This window comes from Penicillium paradoxum (assembly GCF_028828445.1).
Source record: "Penicillium paradoxum strain IBT 22861 chromosome Unknown utg000007l_segment0_segment0, whole genome shotgun sequence".
Classification (NCBI taxonomy): Eukaryota; Fungi; Ascomycota; class Eurotiomycetes; order Eurotiales; family Aspergillaceae; genus Penicillium; species Penicillium paradoxum.
In genome coordinates, this window is record NW_026643185.1 from 4,145,770 (window position 1) to 4,165,860 (window position 20,091).

General features: G+C 47.7%; 5 protein-coding genes across 5 annotated transcripts; 4 read left to right on the top strand and 1 right to left on the bottom strand.

The window, feature by feature from the left end:
* Positions 1-3,630: 3,630 nt before the first annotated feature.
* Positions 3,631-6,226, top strand: N7457_009063 (SAM and PH domain-containing protein; the record flags this gene model as incomplete). The annotated part of the gene is made up of 3 exons (XM_057180106.1): positions 3,631-3,633; positions 3,689-3,862; positions 3,929-6,226. 3 exons carry the CDS (start codon positions 3,631-3,633, stop codon positions 6,224-6,226), a joined length of 2,475 nt encoding a protein of 824 aa, XP_057028492.1.
* A 1,239-nt stretch (positions 6,227-7,465) lies between these two features.
* N7457_009064 (NACHT and Ankyrin domain protein) lies at positions 7,466-11,273 on the top strand (the record flags this gene model as incomplete). The annotated part of the gene is made up of 6 exons (XM_057180107.1): positions 7,466-7,791; positions 7,881-7,945; positions 7,998-8,192; positions 8,249-8,273; positions 8,324-8,869; positions 8,951-11,273. 6 exons carry the CDS (start codon positions 7,466-7,468, stop codon positions 11,271-11,273), a joined length of 3,480 nt encoding a protein of 1,159 aa, XP_057028493.1.
* A 392-nt stretch (positions 11,274-11,665) lies between these two features.
* On the bottom strand, positions 11,666-12,729 carry N7457_009065 (autophagy protein 5; the record flags this gene model as incomplete). Its single annotated transcript, XM_057180108.1, has 3 exons — positions 11,666-12,069; positions 12,126-12,555; positions 12,610-12,729. 3 exons carry the CDS (start codon positions 12,727-12,729, stop codon positions 11,666-11,668), a joined length of 954 nt encoding a protein of 317 aa, XP_057028494.1.
* A 1,810-nt stretch (positions 12,730-14,539) lies between these two features.
* On the top strand, positions 14,540-14,932 carry N7457_009066 (Major facilitator superfamily domain general substrate transporter; the record flags this gene model as incomplete). Its single annotated transcript, XM_057180109.1, has 3 exons — positions 14,540-14,557; positions 14,583-14,669; positions 14,750-14,932. 3 exons carry the CDS (start codon positions 14,540-14,542, stop codon positions 14,930-14,932), a joined length of 288 nt encoding a protein of 95 aa, XP_057028495.1.
* Positions 14,933-17,573: 2,641 nt separating this feature from the next.
* Positions 17,574-19,636, top strand: N7457_009067 (transient receptor potential ion channel family protein; the record flags this gene model as incomplete). Its single annotated transcript, XM_057180110.1, has 2 exons — positions 17,574-17,952; positions 18,018-19,636. The coding sequence occupies 2 exons, from the start codon at positions 17,574-17,576 to the stop codon at positions 19,634-19,636; spliced, it is 1,998 nt and encodes a 665-aa protein (XP_057028496.1).
* Positions 19,637-20,091: the final 455 nt, after the last annotated feature.

Genomic DNA, 20,091 nt, shown 5'->3' on the forward strand with positions numbered 1-20,091 from the left:
GAGTTAGACTGTGATGAAGAAGCAGCTCTTGCATGCCAAGCTTCTATCTTCAGCTTGTGATTCGCCGACTGGCCTCACGCCCTAAGACGAATTCAATTTTAGTGTCATCAGTGTTATGCAGAACGGTGGACTCATAGCCAACCGTGGGGCCGACCCGGGCAGGAGCTGGAGGGCACTAATGCGCCGAGACTGACGCTCGGACGGTGATAAGACTACAGCGAGCAAAGTCTCCTTAATTAGCAACACTTAAGCGCCTTAATTGAGGCTAATTCATCTGTTCCTGAAAATGAGATGGCAGCTGATTTCCCCTTTTTGATCGATCAACTGAACAGAAATCCTCAAAACTTCTATTAATACTTACATGAGGTATATTTAGTGGAAATTACAAAGTCCGTCTGCCATAATTAGCAACCAAACATCGAAGCAACGACATAATTAGTATCAATTGATGCGGGGTAATCAAGGCATGTAGAATCCTTCAAAGCTCTCGTTGATGCGATTACTACCTGAGTGAATTCTCAAATTTACTCCATATTCCGTATGTGGTTTCTGAATTTGGAAGGTTATACGGAGTACTCCGCACTCGGTTCTAAATTACTCACCTAAATTTAGAATAAACGGAATTAACAATGATAGTTTATGTCCCCAAGCTAGATACGGACAGCAGTCAAACTAGGTCAACCCAGAAGACGAGTCCTAGGTTGCGTAATGGATCATTCTGCAGCTCTTCATGATGAGATAAAGCCAATGCAACTACTCCGTTCAAGTGATATTACCGAAGAACCTCATTCTCTCTACCTAGTCCAAAGCAGCATGTTGTGACCAAAGTTGATCGCTGATTTTGAGTTTTAATTGCAGCCGTGTGTTACTTTGCTCTGTACACTAACAAGGGCTACCTACTATGAATATGTATCATATATGCAGGCACTGGACTGCACGGTCATACAGTGTCAGAGGATATTGAGAAAAGAAAGAACTGTTGCCCGGACTGTTTGTCTGTATGATCCGGTCACCCTACGGAGCATCTTCTGTGAAGCCAGATATATTGTGATCCTTGAATGATTATCCACCAAAAGTTATCTTTTGGGGCACAAACGAGCATAAAACATTACATATTATCAAAATGTACGGAGTATGCAACATGATGTCTTTGATAACAACCATAGAGTACCATCCATGGATGCGGATTATGGACCGTTGCCAAGAAATGCATTCAGGCCACCTGCATAAGGTACGGGCCAATCAAGTAGCAAAATTGATAAAAGTAGACAGCAATTTGGGTCACATGGCCTAAAGATGACATGTTCCACGGGCACGTGCATCTGAGGCACGAGGATTTGATATATGTACTTATCCGCGAAGCCTTCCAACCTTGGAAGGCCTGCCTTCTCATTTCCATATCTGGTGGCTACCTAGTCGTAAAGGCAATGATCAAGGCTGTCATTCTTAAATTACCTAAAGAACTAGGATAAAATAAACAAGGCCTGGTATTGCTAAGGGTTTATTCATCTTCTTACAGATGCAAGGATTTAGGACTTGGGAGAAACACAGGGCTAGCGCAATATATTTCCTGAAAAGTGGATTGAACGTACGATCCAAGGCAGCCAATGGTACCGATTAAGGGAAGTTGGTGGCTGGAGACCAAGTTGACGAAGTAGACATATACATTACTATTGGTTCAAGACTCTAACTGTATTCCGTACTCCGTGTGGACCCGAATAGGTATGTAGGTAGTCCTTATCCTATCTGTCCTATGCCAACCAGACAAAATGATATTTTTTCTTCACATGCGTAGATATGCAATACAAAACTATTTACTAAGAAGATAGAGGCTTGCGAAAGTAGTGCGCATTTAACCATCGGAATATCTTGAATCCAGACCACCGAAGCCTTCATGTGGCCTGCGAGAACGAGGTGTGATTCATGCCGGCTTGTATGGAACCCTCAAATAAGCGACAAGGCCAGAGAGCGATCGCTAGGATTTTTTTTAGTTCGGTCAAGAGTAATCAGTATACGGAGTATGGCGCAGGTAACCACAGAGTCTATTAGTACCTGTCCAGATGCAATCAAGGGCCATTAAAACTCGTTTCAATATCTTCGGAAAACATCCTAATATTGACTGATTTCAGGCTTAAGAAGGGCAAGAATAAGCGCAACTCACAGATAGCTCCTACGTACATAATGTGCGGAGTACGGAGTACTCCGTACTCAGTACTGCACAACGCAGATCAAACTACCGTAATCCGTACGAAGGACTCCGTACGGAGTAGAATCAGCTCTTTTTGATCACTGTACGAAATATGTATACGTCTTTCTACCTTCCAAGGCTGTGATGTAGGTAGTATGTGTACATGCGCGAAGTAGATACATGTACGCTTCATAATAACTTCACCCTAATAACGAGATTGCCAGGGAAACACGTTTGGGGTTTGGTTTCCTAGGCTACCTCCTGAGGTACCTAGGCAGTCTATAGTGTCAGTTATAAAAACGCATTGGATTGTATGTCAAAAAAAATACTCTGTACAAAGCATGAAATTTTAAATAAATTTAAAATTCAAAAGCTATGGCTTCGGACCGAAGACAGTCGGATGACAGATTGATCTGCATTGTGATGGGTATATACGGAGTGCTTGCTCGTGATTGTGTGACGGTTTTCCCCAGTTGCATCCTTCGTGATCCACATCCCTGACTAGGCAAAGTAATTCGAGTCAAATACCCAAAAGCAGAGGGAAATTAAACGAAAATGGAAAAAGGAAAATGAGCTGATCTGGTAAGAAATCAAACAGATGTTTCTATTGCGTACAAAATCCCATGTAGTACCTTCCGGGGCTAAGTTCTAGCATAATCGTTTGACACGGCAACAGGACATCCATCGATGGATGCCAACAGTTCTCTTTTGACGGTTTCTGTTTTGGCCCCATTCCCCTTGAGATGTCGAGGAAATGCCATCAATTTATAGAATTGTATCCGAAACCCTTTTACGCGCCAGGAATTCCTTTGGAAGATTCCCAGCCCGTGAAAATGTTGCCAAGAATATCGTCACAGCAGTAGCGCTGTGACGAACAACCTCTCACAGACCGCTGTCACCCGCTTGCCCTGACCCCTCATGCAGGTTCGATGTGGGCTGGACTACGTCTTGCCCAACGAGCATGAGGAGAACTCGATTTTGCTCGATGGATTTTCGGTCTTTGGCCCTGTCTTCTAGGCTAGTGTTCCAGGTTGGCTTGCCGGTCACCTAGATACATCACCATTGGCGCCTCGCAGTGCTTACCGCTAGGCCATGTCCCTAGTCACTGTCTGGGCTGCAACTCCAATTCGCTGGATTTGTGGAATCGTCCGAAGTCCTTGGTACCCAGCGGTTTCATTGGTGGCGCCACCGATGAACGGGTAACAATTCCCAGATGATGACTTTGTACATAAACTCATCCAACACCCAAATTCCTCATTTCTGATACTACTATTCCCTATTACCACATTATTCCAGCGTTTAACATCTAGCCCCACACCTACCAACATAAGCCACCCGGCCTTTTATCAAGGTCTTTTGGGTTGGTTATTCCATTGGGGGTTCTAATTCCAACAATCTCAAGTCTAGTGCTGGCACTGAAGACTACATCCTGATATGACAAGATGGTTTGTTATTCTTGCGCTGTTTGGTAATCCCACAAGCGTCTAACCTCAAATACAGGAGGCCCAATATGCATATCACATGAACTATCTAGCGAACCAAAAAGAGGACCCGCTGCCACTTTTCCCTCCGAAGACCGCTATCCATAGGCCATGTTCGGAGGCAACAGAGATCTTGGAGGAGGATGGGTATGATTGCTACTCAGATAGTTCACCTATGAGAAGTGTGGCTTCTGTGAGTAACGTTGATCTGAACCCGACACTATGATGTGCCTGGAATACTGATCATTTTCGTCCTTAGTTTGGGACTGGGAGCATATCTACGGCCTCTACCCCGGACAATGTTACAACTCCAAACTCCACTGGACTGACAGCGTTTGACTTTCACATCGAGGAGAATCATATTCGAGGCCCGAATGGTCCTCATTTGTTTGCGCTATCGACAAGCTCCGATCTGAAATCAATCTCGGACATGTCTCCAATGCCCCAGCAAACACCCATCAGCACTACGGGTCCCTATCATCACAAAGCCTCTAAATTTGACCCTTTTCGAAGGGATACGCCAGTTCCGAATCGCTCCACAAGCGCAACTCCTGAGCCTCAACAGCCTCAATATCCCGAGCAATCCTTACCGACCGCTAGACACACTCTGTCATCTGGTCAGACTGTACCTCCTCACTGGACAGACTGGACAACATCACAGGTTGTGAGTTGGATGCAAAGCCTTGGATTCGAAGATGATGTCATTGGGACTTTTCGCTGCAACGACATCTCTGGTGCTGTTCTACTGGTGCTTCAGTTCAAGGATCTCAAAGAGCAACTCGAGATGAACTCATTCGGCAAGCGAGTGAGAGTTATGAACGCCGTTGAAAAACTTCGAAATAGCGGCGTATTTACTAGCACAGACACTGCTTCCTCACGCTCGCGCAACTCAAGTGTTACTAGCGATCAGGCGTCTACCCGAAACACATCCATAATATCAGACAAAAGCTATAACTCCTGCTCCGCTGTCGATGAAGAGATAATCGATGTGAAACCTCGGAGTCGTCGCCAGACTTCAAATGGCCATGGGCGCAAGAGAAATGCCCTTGTTCCTGGGGATTCTGTCTCCATTGTTGCCATCGAGCAGCTTCTACCTAAGCTGCATCAGTGTTCCAAAGGCGAAGATTGTCGTAAGTGGCAGAAGCAACAAGAGAAGCTGACTCGCCTCGCTCGGGACTTGCCATTTGAGAATTTTGGTTATGGTCGTATTGTTGCAGGAGACCCAGGAAATCCGCAGACAGCCCCAAACCTACTCAAATCTCCCAAGTCCGAGATCACCCCATCAATTATCGCATCCTCTGATATAATGGGGGGTAATAAGCCTTCCGCGTTTCAACTTTCTCAGGAAAAGCTCAAAGAGGTCAAACCCAGGGATCCCCAAGAAAACGTGCGGAATTTCCTGAACTTCCAGAGTCTCGACCGATTGAAGACCACCAATGAGCCTGCCACTCCTCCTAGGGGACATCTCTCATCACCTGGATCAGAGGGTTGCGATTCTGCAAAGATTACACCCACGCTTGCGGATCATCTTCGACACTTGCCTAAGCTCAGAATTCCCAGCATGCACGACTCCACCGACGGGTCTGTCTTCACTGAAAACATATCAGCTTTGCGCACTATCACTCCTTCTATTCTGTCGAAAAGAAGCCATTTCAGTGATCGGACCGCTATCTCGAGTCAACAAGAATCCGTCTCCCATGATGTAGCAGCCTCTCCAGCAGATTTCTACCGAGTCGATCCATGCTATCGGTCGGAAACTCCTCTTTCGGATGTCGATGCACCGATTACCGCAGTTCCGATCGGGCCAGTGGCACGAGAAGAATCGCAATCGGTGCCTCCAAACATGCGCTTTGGCAATAACAAATACGTGAAGGAAGAGCCAGCTGCTCGGCCATTCTCAACCAAGGCGGCAACTCATTGGAGACATCCTTCAATTCAAAATGTGGCAACAATGAATCCGCTTATAGAGGGATCTACCATGAGTCCCATCGAAACCCCCGAGGATCTACAAAAAACACCCCGTGCACCTCAAATGCGCAACAATACTTTGTTCCCCTTCATCAGACGTGGAGAGGAGGATGTGACCCACAGTGGGTGGATGAAGAAGCGCAAGACCACCAAATTGCTATGCCACGACTGGGAAGACCATCACTTCACGCTGAAAGGCACCCAGCTTTCAATGCATGATGATGATATATCCGCACAGCGAAACTCCAAGGCGTTGGAGTACATCGACATCGATGACTACGCAGTCGCCTGTTCCTCGTTTGCCTCGAGGTCCAAGCTGACAGCAGCCTTTAGGAAAACTGTCCTTAAACGCAGTGATAATCCACAAGATGTGTCCGCATTTTCCTTCTCATTGATACCCACGCCCAATGGAAGTGGGTTTGTCGACCGCAAGACTATGTTCTTGAACAGTGGGAAGTCGCACCATTTCGCTGTCAAGACTCGTGACGAACGCATTGACTGGATGCGAGAGCTTATGCTGGCCAAAGCTCTCAAGCGTGGTCGAGACAGTGGTGCTGAGCTCACATTCAACGGGGCCAACATGATATGATCTGATACAGTCTGATTTTCTTTCCGTCTATTCTTCTTTTGAATGATGTCCCTTACGACCACCCTTTGTTTTTCTGTCCCTATTTCTATCCTGTCATTTCGTTTCGGTTTTACGATACCCGTGGTTGGATGACCAGGAGTAAAAGAATACTCTTTCCGTATCTTCTCGTGTGCTCGGTTACTTCTGAATAGTCTGACATAGTGCTGTCACGAATTTCCTTGGTCTTGTGCATTTTCTGCCTGTTTATGTTTGTTATATTTCTCTGTGTCTACTATGCTGTAGTTAGATCGAGAGGGACATCCGACGTTGAGAGGCTCGCGCCATTTTTGTCAGGTCCGGAGTTCGGCCCAATTAATATGAAAATCTAAAGGAGAGTTACGAGGTTGAATCTGCCGATTAATTTTCGCTACGGACCGCCGAGTACGGAGTAGCATGCTCTCAGACATTTCAATCTATAAAAAAGACGAGACCATAAAGGGAAAAAAAAAAGAAAAGTGACAGAACCCTGGCAGTCAGATGCTGGATAACATTGGCCCCCATATGCATGATCTCCATCTGTGGCGGTCAAGACCTTGATATGCATGGGCGAGCACATATCACAGTCCCTAGCGGCTACACTCGCATCGTCAGTGGATAGGCCCCCGCACTTCGTGGACAACCTTTGCAATCAAAGCGCCGATACCTTTGCTCTCCGGTGATTCGTTGGGGGACTTGGGACTGGTGGCTTGAGTCAGGGTTAATTTTACTCGCTTTGTCCGAACGCTATAATCGATTTGGTTATCTCATAAGCTCGAGTACGGAGTAATTTGCAATACGAAGTAGCGGTGCTGAACGATGTTTCATGTAGCGCCATCACTGGACGCCAGCGCTACAGAAACGTTCACCTGCGCCCTTCGTCATTTTCCGTGTCATGTCATCGTAGATCATGCAGGGGCGTCTTTTCCGACCCCTCCAAATCCAGCTATTCGCTCTAACGCCATGGGGAGTAGGGGAATGTCATGGGATTAACAGCCGATCCGCTTGCCCCGGCTTGCTCCAGTTATTTTCGAAACAAACGCTGCAACCTTCAAACTACACCTCCATACCTATCTTGTCTTTGATTGCGATTATGTCTAGGTTGTTGTCATTTTTACTCTAGTTTATAGACTTATTGTCCAGTCCATGAAGCCTCCCAGCATGATCGATCGTCCAATGATTCGGGGTCGCCTTGCCCGGGTTTTTCAGTCCATCCGGTCAGTCATGCGCTGTCTGGGTGGAAATCGAGAATCCCAAGAAGGTGCACAACGAGCGATGTTGATTTTGTGTGAGCTACTTGATATGCTGGGTCGGATGCAAGATCAACTCAACTGGGCGGAAGATAAATGGATCGTCGATCCATCTCGTCTGCGGAACCTCGACGAGTTTATCCGCTGCTTCGAGTCAACGATTGGGACGATCGAGAATTATTTCCAGCCGGGGGGTATCAGCGCTCGCTCGTTTAGGAAACGCTTGTTGGAAAATACGTTCATTCCCAGATTGGAGCACTTTAAGGTTATGATGGTCCTGATTATGCAACCCGAGTCACGGTATGTGCTACCCAGCAGTTCCTCCAGGGCTGGCTAGATCAGTTGGCATGGCTCATAGAGTAGTACTGAACTCAAGATTTTGTACACAGAGAGAAGTCCCAAGTCGAAGCGAAACTCCGAGATGTGCTTCGACAGTTCTACGAGATGGACTCAGGTTAGTTGAACGCATATGCCACTATTTGCATCTCGGGCTAACCATCGTTCAGATTCAATAAGAGTCAACACACCAAGCGCAGACGACCATCACGCGATAACAGGTCAAATGACCACCAAGAGTTTCATGAGACTGGAAGATATATGCAATAGACGGCAACGAGGAACGTGTGAATGGATTTTTGAGAATGATACCTACACAAAATGGCTTTTTGGCTGTTGCAGAACACTTTACTGCGTTGGACCAGGTATTTAAGTTCTTTCAACTGTTGCCAAATGGAAGCCGGAACTAATAGATCGACAGCGGGTGCTGGCAAGACTTTTCTGGCGTAAGTTCCCGAGAAATGAAACAAGCTAACAAGTCTAACATATCACCTAGTTCCGCTATCATTGACAACCTGCAAAATGCATTTGCATCTGCAGATGTGGGTGTGATTTTTATTTTTGGCCATGATGAAACAGACGAAGATGCAAGCTCTGTGGGCTTTCTCGACAAAATACTTGCGCAGCTTGTGAATCGAAAGAGAACACCCTCTCGTGTGACGGCCTCGCTATACCAATCCAAAGCTTTTGCGGAGGGAAAAGTGTCAGCAAAGACGTATCAAGATGCTATTCGTGCTGAAGTCAACAGATTCTCGCGAGTTCTGTTCATTGTCGATGGGATTGACATGCACGTGGAGAAGGACAGGATTTTGAACCGCCTCCAAAAACTTCCAGATCATGCACAGATTCTGGTTACCACACGGGAAGCAAAGTATGCATCCAAAGATGAGCACATATCCATTCTGGCTAGCAGTATCGATCTTGAAACATACGTATCCGCCCGCATTGAACAAGACGGAGGATTGACTGCTTTATTAAAGCAATACGCCCCCGAGCTGAAGGTTGCTGTTATTCAGCAAGTTGTTTTGAAGTCACATGGTTTGTAAGATTGTATTTCCCTCTGGCAAACCTTTGAGTTGTCGGTCGAGAGTTTTTCTACTAATACCTCACTGTGGCATCTTAGATTCCTATTGGCTCGACTAAATATCGATCTCTTGTCCCGATGCACAGATGGTAATCTCCTACAGCGATCTCTTTTCCATCTACCAGAGAGCTTAAGTGACGCGTATGGCGAGTCCATGACCCGAATTGTCAGCCAAAACCCATTTGCTAGCCGATGTCTCTACTGGACGCTCTATGCCCAGAGGCCCTTGACTGTCTCGGAGCTAACGTTCGCTGCAAGCTTTGAGCTTCAAGGAAATAGCAATCCGAAGGAATCTTTATATTCTGCACATACGATGCTCTATGAAGCTGCCGGCTTATTGACTATTGATGCGATGAGTGGAACCGTTCATTTGGTTCACAAAACGGCTAAAGAATACCTCAGCGGGCCAGCAGCTCGAGTATTTTTCCCAACTGCCAAGGCAAATATAGCAGATGTCTGTCTCACGATCATCACGCCTGATGAAGTGATTGATGATTGCTACGTTACTCAAGGAGCGATGCCTCCCAAAAAACGCGGCAAACTGCTTGATTATGCCACCGCATACTGGGGAATTCACGCCCGCGAGGTCGGCGAAGATGAGCAAACCACACAAGTTCTCATCCGAGCGTTTCTTAACAAGTTATGCTGGAGGAGACCTCCTACAACAGATTCTTGCGCTTTCGGGCTGGAAATTCCGAAGCAGCTGGGTTTCGGAAAGTACTTTCCTGACTGGACTTCTCTGCATGTACTTGCTTATTTCGGCATCGTTGGAAAGGCGAGGCGGTTAATTGAGCAAGGCGCCGATATCAACGATTGTGATAACCATCTCGGCATCACCCCTTTACACTGTGCGGTTTACCGGGGCAATGAGGAAATGGTTGAAGTCCTCCTTAATTCCAAAGCCAACATCAATGCCACTTGCAAGAATGGGAAAACTGCCTTGCATATCGCTGGTGAGCAGGGTCACCGAAAGCTGATCAAGTTCTTGCTTCATCGACGAGTCAACTCCAGGACAGCAACCCAGCAAGGAGCAACAGCGCTTCAGTTAGCTGTTGGAACAACCCATGATGAGGCGACCGTGCCACTCTTGATTAAAAGCCGGTTTGACATGGATGTTCAGAACACCGTGACTGGAAACACTGCACTCCATCTCGCAGTTGAACTAAGGCGACCGCGTATTCTTGCATTCCTTTTGGAGAAGGGTGCTAGCATGAACATCTTGAACAGAGATGGACTTACTGCCCTTCAACTCGCTTGCAAAACAGACAATTGCGACGCAGTATCTCTTTTCCTGGAACGCGGCGCTCAATTGGAAACCCGCTCGTCCCACGGAGCGACCGCCCTTCACATCTCTGCGTTGAAGGGTAACTGGGTTGCGTTTGATCTGCTAGTCATCGGAGGCGCAGATATCAATGCGTGGGATAGCGAGGGTGACTCCTTGCTTCACAAGCAAGCCCGTGCACTTTCCACAGTTTCTATTGCGGCGCATCTGATCGCACAAGGTGCAAACATAGAGGCGTGCAACTCGCAGGGATACACGCCCTTACAATGCGCTGCCGCAACTGGAAACAAAATAATGTTTCTTTTCCTAGTAGAACAAGGGGCAAGGCTCGATGTTCAAACGGCCAAGGGAGAAACACTTCTCCACATCACACCTCCGCTTAATCAAGACTGCCTTGACATTGTGGAAGCACTACTGGAATTCCAATTCAGCGCTAACGCAACAACATGCAGTGGCTTGACACCGCTGCATCATCTTATCATTAATGCATTTGACTCACCAGATCTCTTATCTGAAAATACTGCCACTTTCCTTTCATTACTCCTATCTCATGGCGCCAATATAAACGCCCCAACGGCATCTCACAACGCCGAGACGGCACTTCATCTTGCAGTGATTGCGAAGACGCCACGAGAATCACTGATATCACTGCTTATCAAGAATGGCGCTTCGCTAGATGCTAAAACATCCGAGGGGAAAACCCCGCTACATCTGGCCGCAGAACGTGGCCGCCTTAATATTTTCCAAATACTGTTAGATGCGGGCGCAGATCCTTCAATCAAAGACGCCGGGGAGACCCCAACCAACGACAAAATTGAAGGAGATGGTCAGACTGCCATAGATCTCGCTCGCAAAAACCCAGTCAGCATGCTGTGGTTTGATGATGCGGGCAAGCTGCAGTCACTACCACCGCTACAGCAACGCAGAAGTATGGCCACTACCATCGATTCGGTTGATATTCACTCCGAAATTGGTGAAATAGGGGGTTCGACTTTGGTTGGTGAGGACTACTCGGCTTGGGGATCGAGAGCATCCACAACTTCTATCGACCGTCCATCCATCGTCTCTTCTTCTTGTTAAATATACCGCTCAGTTCTGTCTTTCGATTCAGTTTTATATCCCTCTTGCTTTAGCCTTCGTTTCTTTTGTCACTTTCCCCTTTTTATACACCGTCACGGTGGCTTTTCATTAGGCAAAACTTACTTTCGTTGAACTCTGCCCTATTTCTTCTCTAATTCTTTCGGTATGGAGTATCGATAGAAAAAGCGTGATTAGGCATTGAACAACTTTTCAAAGCCTTCGACCATCTTACTTCAGGCGCATCCTCGCGGTTTAATCATACACATGGCTTTGATGGTCACATAGATGAGTGATAATGGCCTGCTGGAATATCGAGATTGTAACCCAGGGAAAATGAAGACAATGTATTCGTATCCTTAGAAAGATGGCCTCTTTGCATGTATTATACTGGCTCAACCCATCATACGAATGACTAAATACGCCCATCCATCACCGTAAGCAGAGCTCCTCACGACCTCCTCGATGGGTGCAGACATGGGTATCACAGCACCATGTAATACGGGCTTCGCAAGGACTGGAGTTCTGCGACTGGGAAAGAGATTTGGTAACAATGTGTGCAACACAGTTCCGATGGTTTGTGGCTGGGGGGCGAGACTGGCCCGGGAGCTTAACATTTGACTTGCCTGCATATTTGACGCTGGCATTGAAGGTGGCAATGGCGATTGTACCACTTTCAAAGCCGAGTTTTCAGCATCCGGTGGGAGTGGTAGAAATATGCGGATCGGTACATTGCGGAAAGGCTGTGACGGTTGAGGAAGGAGGATACTCGTTATGCGCTGGAATGAAGGGAGATCAACTGTTTATCAAGGTTAGACCTACAGTACATTAATTACAATCCAATTCGCTACTAACCTTCTTCAACTGCTTTCCAAAGGCCCGAAGAGTCTTCTTTTGATAGACTCATGATGCCTTTGGCTGTGCCATTTCGCAGGAAATCTGCCTCTTTCACGCTGTTTATGAAGGCGTCATTCATGACCATTCCATTGGCATCAAGCCGAACAAGGTCATGAGGCCAGTCGCTGAAGTGCACTACCAGACGCCAAGGCAATGATGACCCGCCCTCTGTGGACTCGTCACCTCTAGTAGCGGTCTTCGAGGCCGGGTCTGCGCCAGCGTAGAGGTCAAATAACAGGCCAACTGGGTAATGCCATTTCAAAGGCACACCCTCAAACTCGAACCAGCCATCATGAGACTGGGAGTTTGGGTCTATCAGCGAGCTCGAAAAGAAAGCCCGAAGTCTTGGGAGCAAGGAGGGCAGATATGAGATGCGTGAATATGCGACCTAGCAACCTACATCAGCGTTGAACATTGTCGACTCATCCAAAGGCAAACATACAAGATATGGGTCTGTTTTATCAAAGGTTCGGCTTTCTGATGGAGCTAGAACGATTTCCAGTGGCAAGCGTCCGTCCCAGACGGCCTTCTGGATGTAGCCGAGGGACACTCGGTTGTCCATCCTGATAGGAGATGGAGAGCCCGGCTCTTGGCTTTATTGTTTCACCTTTTTTGGTTTGTTAACCAGGGCATATTTGGCTCATGGGATTGTTTGCCTTGTAGAAAATCCCGGGGGACACCTTGACAGCAATCAAACACGCGCTGCGATGCGCATGTCACCAATCGATAAGACTCGCAGATAAATGCCCCGCTTTAGATGGGGTCTTGATCCCAGAGGATCCCAGAGATGCCGCGTCTGCCAAATTCCCGGCCCAGTCAGCCGTTCTTAGGAAATATTCAAACAAGTCTTTGAGGTCCAAGGGAAGAAAAACTGGTCGTGCCGACAGATGCTGGCTTAAAGAAACGCGCATGGTTGATGGCACGTGTTTGTGCCTCAGGCACCATCGTGCAATATTTCTGCCTTAGGTCTCAGGCCTCCAACCACGTTTTGAGACTCGATCGAACAACGCGCCATGGTCGTGTTATGTGCAGCGCGAGATTGATGCGACGATAACTAACTCCCTTGCAGACTCAACAACTAGTGTTATGCTTCCCATTCTGTACTCTACTGTTCTAGATTTCTCTGAGATCCTACCTTCTGTTAAGCGATGCACACTTACGCTTGATATGTCAGGGATATTTGCAGTCATGTACTCCTAGTTCAACACAATTGTTGTGTGTGTTCGATATTTTCCACCGACTCTGCTGTGCGAGAAATGGATTTATATTCAAAATGCCCCAACTGCAATGTTGGTTGCGCAACTCATCTCAACTGCTCTTGTCCATCCACAACCCCTAAGGTGGACAGTGGCATGGCCACGAGAGGTCTGGGTTCCCACTGCAGACTGCGATCGATAATTTTTTTTCACAGTGTTTAGCAGCTGCATATAAGTGCATGAATCTGGAGCTTTTGGTATGCATATCAACAAAATTCTTGTTAGATCATCCGTCGTCCTGGAATGTAATGACGAATGGAGTGCAACAAGCCCAGTTAAGATAACATCTGGCTTGGGCATTTTGTTTAACATCTAAGCTTCCCTGGGCCATTCTTAGTTCATTCTCCTCTTGAGAATAGAAGTTGTTTGCCGGAATATGCTAATAAGAGGATGATAGTAGCCTCGAAGGCAAAATCCATGGATATATGGGCACAGAGGACCATACCGCTTGAACCGGTTGAACCCTCAATGGGCAGCATCTCTGTGCTTCCGAGGGGCGTTGTCCGAAGTATCACTTTTCCCGAGTCAGAATCCGGCAGAACATCGGCTCCATAGGTGGTTAAGGGTTCTTCCCCATGGGCAGACAAATTTTCCAGTCAAAACAACCCGGGAAATGATATCTCAGGATATTCAATTAGCAAGCGGGATTCCGCCGAGTCAGTCTCCCCAGACTGCCAAAGTTTGCCATACAGGTCCGACTGAACCGGAGAGAATCTTTCAGCGACGACGATAGACACTTCATGCTGGAACGGCTAAAGGCTTAAACCTCAACAGCAGACCTCGAGAAATATGAAGGAGGATCTCTGTCCATTGCTTCAGAGGTTTCAAATAAGTGTCTTGATATGAGCTACCGATACACAAGCCTGCCATTGGTGTTCTGGGCATTCCTGGCTCCGATATGTCCATCAAGGAAGAGAGGTTCCGTATCTTGATACACTCGTCTACATAAACTCTTCCATATACACCGGCGTAAAGCTTAATTCCGGTTGAACGCTTTTCAATCTCCTCGTTGGTTGTTCCTCAAGGACCATCGCCGCGAGGCAGAACGGCTCTGGCATCAACGCAATCAACTGCTATTCACCTACCATTTTCAGATCGGTACGATCATTACTCCCCATGCAATCGCAACAGAAGGTTGGTGCTAAGTCTTGCTCTCTAGATTGGTATTGACCCCAGCACAGTCAATCTAATGACCGGTATCTTTGGTGTGATCAAAGCCGTCATGACCTTCGTGTGGCTTGGAACGGTACCCCTTGGGTTATCAACTCCGCAAGTCATCTATTCTTTTCAATCCGCGGTTAAACCTTCTTTCTAACAAGACACTAGGAATTCTTCGACCCCAACTTCCGTTCCCTAACTCAGGCAGCCACCGCAGCCAGTAACTGGTTATTCAACTTCCTCATCTCTCGCTTTACTGAACAGATGTTCGCTAAGATGCACTATGGCGTGTACTTCTTCGCGGCACTGTCGTTCCTGGCGTTCTTCTTCGTTTTCTTCCTCATCCCTTAAACTAGCGGTATCCCTCTTGAAAAGGTCGACCGCTTGTTCGACTGTAAGCCAATCTGGCGAGCGAACAAGATGCTCAAGGCAGCACTTGCGCACGAGAAAGAGCGATTCCGGTTTGACGTGAAGGAAAGCTCTTATCGCCAAGAGGACACTCGCTCAATTGCGTCTGTGTCCCGTGACGAAGAACTACAAAAACAAGTGATACGATTTTAGAAGGGGATGTTCAGAATTATTCCTAGAGATTGACTACAATGTATACATGTTACATAGAATGACGTATGTTCTCATATATTTTTGTTGTCTTGCATTTTACTCCAACCAAATTCAGGAAACCTATCAATGTGCATCTATAGCTACAGGGCTCTCTCCAGAATTTGTTGCTGAATGAGATCATCGCGTTGACCTCAGTCATCGCAGCCGTAAGACCAGCGACAAAACCACATGGGTAGAGATCCTTCGAATGTGCCAGCCTCGGCGACATGTCTGGGTCCTCCAGATCGACTGTTCCCGGAAACAAGACATTTATGGCACAGATACGAGACACGCAGAGAAGTCCCAGGCTCAATCCAGCTCGATCGGGCAACCCGGTTCTTGTGGTCTGGCAGAGACGTGTCCATTGGCCCGCAGAAAGACATGGCGCCGAGGACGCTCCTGCCTTGTTTGGGGGGAAACAGTCGACGATGATACGGCAAGTGCCACCCGCTATATATCCCGATCGTGACACCGCCGATAAGTCAATGCGCTCCAATTGCGACCGTACCTGGTTCACTGCATGTCTGGCTTGTCAGGCTGCGGGGAAGCTCGAAAGAGATATTCCGGAACGAGGAAGTACTGCAAGTCGGCCGTAGTCTGCTGTCAGTAACGGAGAAAAAATCAGCATCACTATGGGTTGATACGCCATCGGGCTGTGCCCTTCAGTTGATTTACAGATATGGGGCTACTAATAATACAGGTGGAGATGAACGTGATCGCGACTGGGTTCCACGTGGAGGCTGGTATTTAATCAAGAGGGGCGAAGATGCAATTTATGAAAGCGTATCACACTCCCATTTCGATGACAGCATGGGTGTTGGAGCGCAAAATCCCTCGTTGACGATCTCGGGATTATTGAGTCGGCGACATGTCCGATCGTAAGATGGATGCATAAATCCCACAATTGAGCAGCAGATCTCACACTCATCTGCATTCCTGTCCACATATGATATCAGTTGCAAGAATCAGCGCTCTCGGATCCTTTGGATACATGATTATGCCGGTTCACTCTTGATTTTGAGGTTGTGGTTGATGGCTACGTCATGCCACGACTACGCGGTAGATCAGCACAATCCCACGATATTAAATTTGATTGAAGATCTTAGTCCTAGGTATTGGGGGGATAAGTGTTTAAGTTCAAGTCTGTACGGCATTGAATTGCGTATTGGACATTGGAAGATGTCATCAATGACGGCTGACAGTAACCTCGATTTGAGGGAATATTGATACACGGGAGCGTGTCGTGCTGATGGATGGTTCGTCCTCACCAGGCTCGGATTTTGCAGATCCCAGTGAGTTTGGGGGATCAACAGCAGGGATGCCAACCTGGCAATTTCATGAATCAAGTTCTTGTCGCCTCCGTGCTTCGCATGAGGATCACAAAATCAAAAATGTCGGTAGAAACAGACTATGTAGATCTCATTTCCCCGCCTAACTTGGCATTTGCTGAACTTTGGCCATGTGGGGAGAGATTCGAGTGATGGAGTAATGCGACACCAGATGTGGATGCATAAATCGAATTCGGAAGTAGGCTGGTCCTTGCGAAGATAGTCCACGGGGCACGGAGCACGGAGTACGGAGTATACTCCGTACTGTGCCGATGCAAGTCTCCTCAATTGAGTGGAATCGAGTTACGTACGGAGTGAGATCATGTCGATTGGCTGTGCACCGACCACAGTTACATTGTGTCCAATGAAAAACATCGGTCTGAGATGCAATGGCCCCGTTCTAAATTTAGTCAGATCCTTTGGACATCTCAAAGCGGAAATGATCCGTTGTCAATCTGGAAGCTCATAGAGAACTCGGACACTAGAACAGATAAGCTCCAGACTAGGTATTTGGGATAACTCAACTCGGACTACTCCGGACTCTGTGGTTATATCGACACTGACGGGGGTTCTGAAGACAACGTGCGGGTTGGTCCGGAGTCAGCGTGGCTGTTTGCGGAACCCGATTTAGCGCTGTGCCGGTGGCGGCCAAGGTTTTTATGTCGCATTTGTGTACTGCCCCAGCCTGGTGGCGCAGAGACTGCGAGAATACGCCGAAATAAAGATTTTCACTCGGAAGATGGGATCGTCTGAAGGCTGGGTGTTGAGGGCCTAGGCTAGGGGAACCAAGGTAGCGTCGAGAGAGTGGCCATCACGATCTCGGAGGATTGAATCAAATTCAAAGTACAACATAGTCCAGTCCAGTCCCTCCAGTCACGATCCAGCCAAGATCCATCCACTGCTTTGTGAATGGCGGTTGCCTGAGTGTTTCACTGACCCTGATCTCCTGGCCCCACTGAGCGCTTACGTCGTACTGTGGAGTTGCCCTGATATCAGGAATCTCGAAGAAAAAAAAAGAGATCTCTTCTCATCTTCTCTTTTGACATTCACTCGTTTTGGTCGTCATGCAATTGAATGGCTCCCGTTTAGGAGCCTTCATTCTCCTTCTACTCCAAAGTCTGCAGCTCGTACAGGCACTGAATTTCCTCGAAGCCACCGGGCTGACAAAATGTTCCGACAGTGCCGAGGTGACCGTGAACAACTTTCGCGCGGTATTCACACCAGGTAATAAGTCTATAAGCCTGGACTTCGATGGCTACTCCGAAGTCGCCGGCGATGTCCTGATTGACGTGGAACTCTTGGTCTATGGGTACAAAGCGCTCGTGAAAACCTTCGACCCGTGCAGTCTGGATTTGTCAGTATTCTGTCCTATGAAGGCCATCGAACTGGAAATCCCCACGATCTCTGAGCTTCTCGGGGACAACGTTGTCTCGCAAATCCCGTGTAAGCTCTTCCTCTCCAGTCCCCGAGTCCCCGAAAACGTGTTCTGACTAACGGTTACGTCATAGCGATCGCCTACAGTGTCCCCGATATCGACGCTCTGGTCCGTCTGAAGCTCAAGTACAAATCTGGAGGGAAACAAATCACCTGTTTGGAGACCCGTATCCGTAATGGGAAATCCATCTACCAGGCTGGTGTGGCGTGGGCGCTCGCCGTCATAACCGGCCTGGGTCTCGTCACCTCCACGGTTATAACGCTCCTCGGGCATTCCAATACGGCTACGCATCTCGCTTTCCGGTCGCTTGCCTTCCTCGGATTCATTCAAGCACAGGCAATGGTTGGTATGACTTCAGTGAAACTGCCACCCTTTGTGCAGGCATGGACACAGAATATGCAATGGAGCTTGGGAATTGTGAAGGCAGACGCTCTTCAAACGATTGCGACATGGTTCCAACGTGCTACGGGAGGTACACCTTCGAATGTGATAACAAGATCAAATTCTGTGTCTGTCGTTCTACAGAAGCGTTCGGGGCTTTTCCGTCGAGCCGCAGAGAACGGGGGTCAGATTCTGCTTCGCGGCATCGAACGCGTCGGAATACGTGAAGGTATCGAACCGAGTAACATTTTCATGACCGGATATTTATTCTATTACTTCGTCACTGCGGTCATCATCATTTGCGTTGCGCTGTTCCTGGCAGTCCGAATGCTTCTGACTAAGAAGGAGACCCAGCTCCCAAAACTGAATCGCGCCATTAGCGTTACTGCAGACTGGAAAACCATTCTCCGCAGTACTTTCTTCCGGTTAGCGTGCATTGGATATCCACAGATGTGCGTCTTGTGCCTCTGGGAATTGCCTCGTCGGGACTCGGCCGCGGAATTCGTGCTGGCCATCACCATGTGGCTTGTGACGACTGCCGTCTTGATCTTTGCCGCATTTAAGGTGTTCCAGCGCGCTATCCGATCGAAGCAGCAACACAACACGGCCGCGTACACTCTCTATTCCGACCCTGCGACTCTGAACCAGTGGGGCTTCCTATACATCTACTACCGTGCTCCGGTCTTCTATTTCCTCGTCCCCGCTCTGGTCTATACCATTGCCAAGGGAATGGTCATCGCCTTCGCTCAACCATCACCAGTCGCACAGTCAATTGTTTTGCTCGTTCTGGAACTCTTGATGATGCTCGGAACCGGCATTATCAAGCCATTCATGAGCAAGGGGGCAAATGTCGTTGCCATCACAGCGACAGTGCTCAACTCCCTCAACACGATCTTCATTCTGGTTTTCTCAGATATCTTCGACCAACCCGATCTCATGACCGGTGTTCTGGGCGTCATCTTCTTCATCTTCAACGCGATCTTTACGCTCGTGCTTCTTATCTATCTGTTGATAAGCATGGTTTACGCCATCTTCCTGAAGAAGCCTGATACCAAGTACCGACCACTCGGCGATGACCGCGACTCTTTCCGCTGGTCTCGCACCGACACGACAACTGAGTTATCGTCCCTCGAGAAGGTCGCAAGAGGCGAGGAAGACGCAGACGGGCATCTCATGCCTCCACGCGTGGCTACTGCTCCGCCTAGTGATGAAGACGTGTCAACGGCAGCCAGAAGACCGTATAATGATGTTGTGGATCCTTCACTGCCACTCTTCCCTCCCAGTTATGATAATACCCGACGACAATCGTGAGCATTGAGGCTCGTCTCTGCTTTTTCCGTCTTAATCTCTCTCTTTTTCCTTTGATTTCTTTTGGTTTCTTAGTCCTTGTTTTTACGTCCATATTTTCGAAGTTTTAGAGCGAGGATTCTTTTCAGCACTGCGTTAGGCGCATCGGTGCTTCGGGTGGCTATCGTACATTTTCAAAATATTGATGTCCTAGGCCTCGGCCAAATACCACATGCCTGATAATAAAACCGCTTATAGTCTAGATATATGTTCGACCTAAATACGCATAGGTCTTCGTGCCTAGTTTCTTGCGGATGAGGAATGTCTGATGTTTGAGTTAATGCCATGGCACTATCATCACTTTCGCTATGAATAGATCGTGAGAATCAAAATAGAACGCAACTATATTGGTAGACAGACTGATCCCAACATCACGTTATGAGTTATCAACATCAAACCCATACCGTTGGTTGTATTCT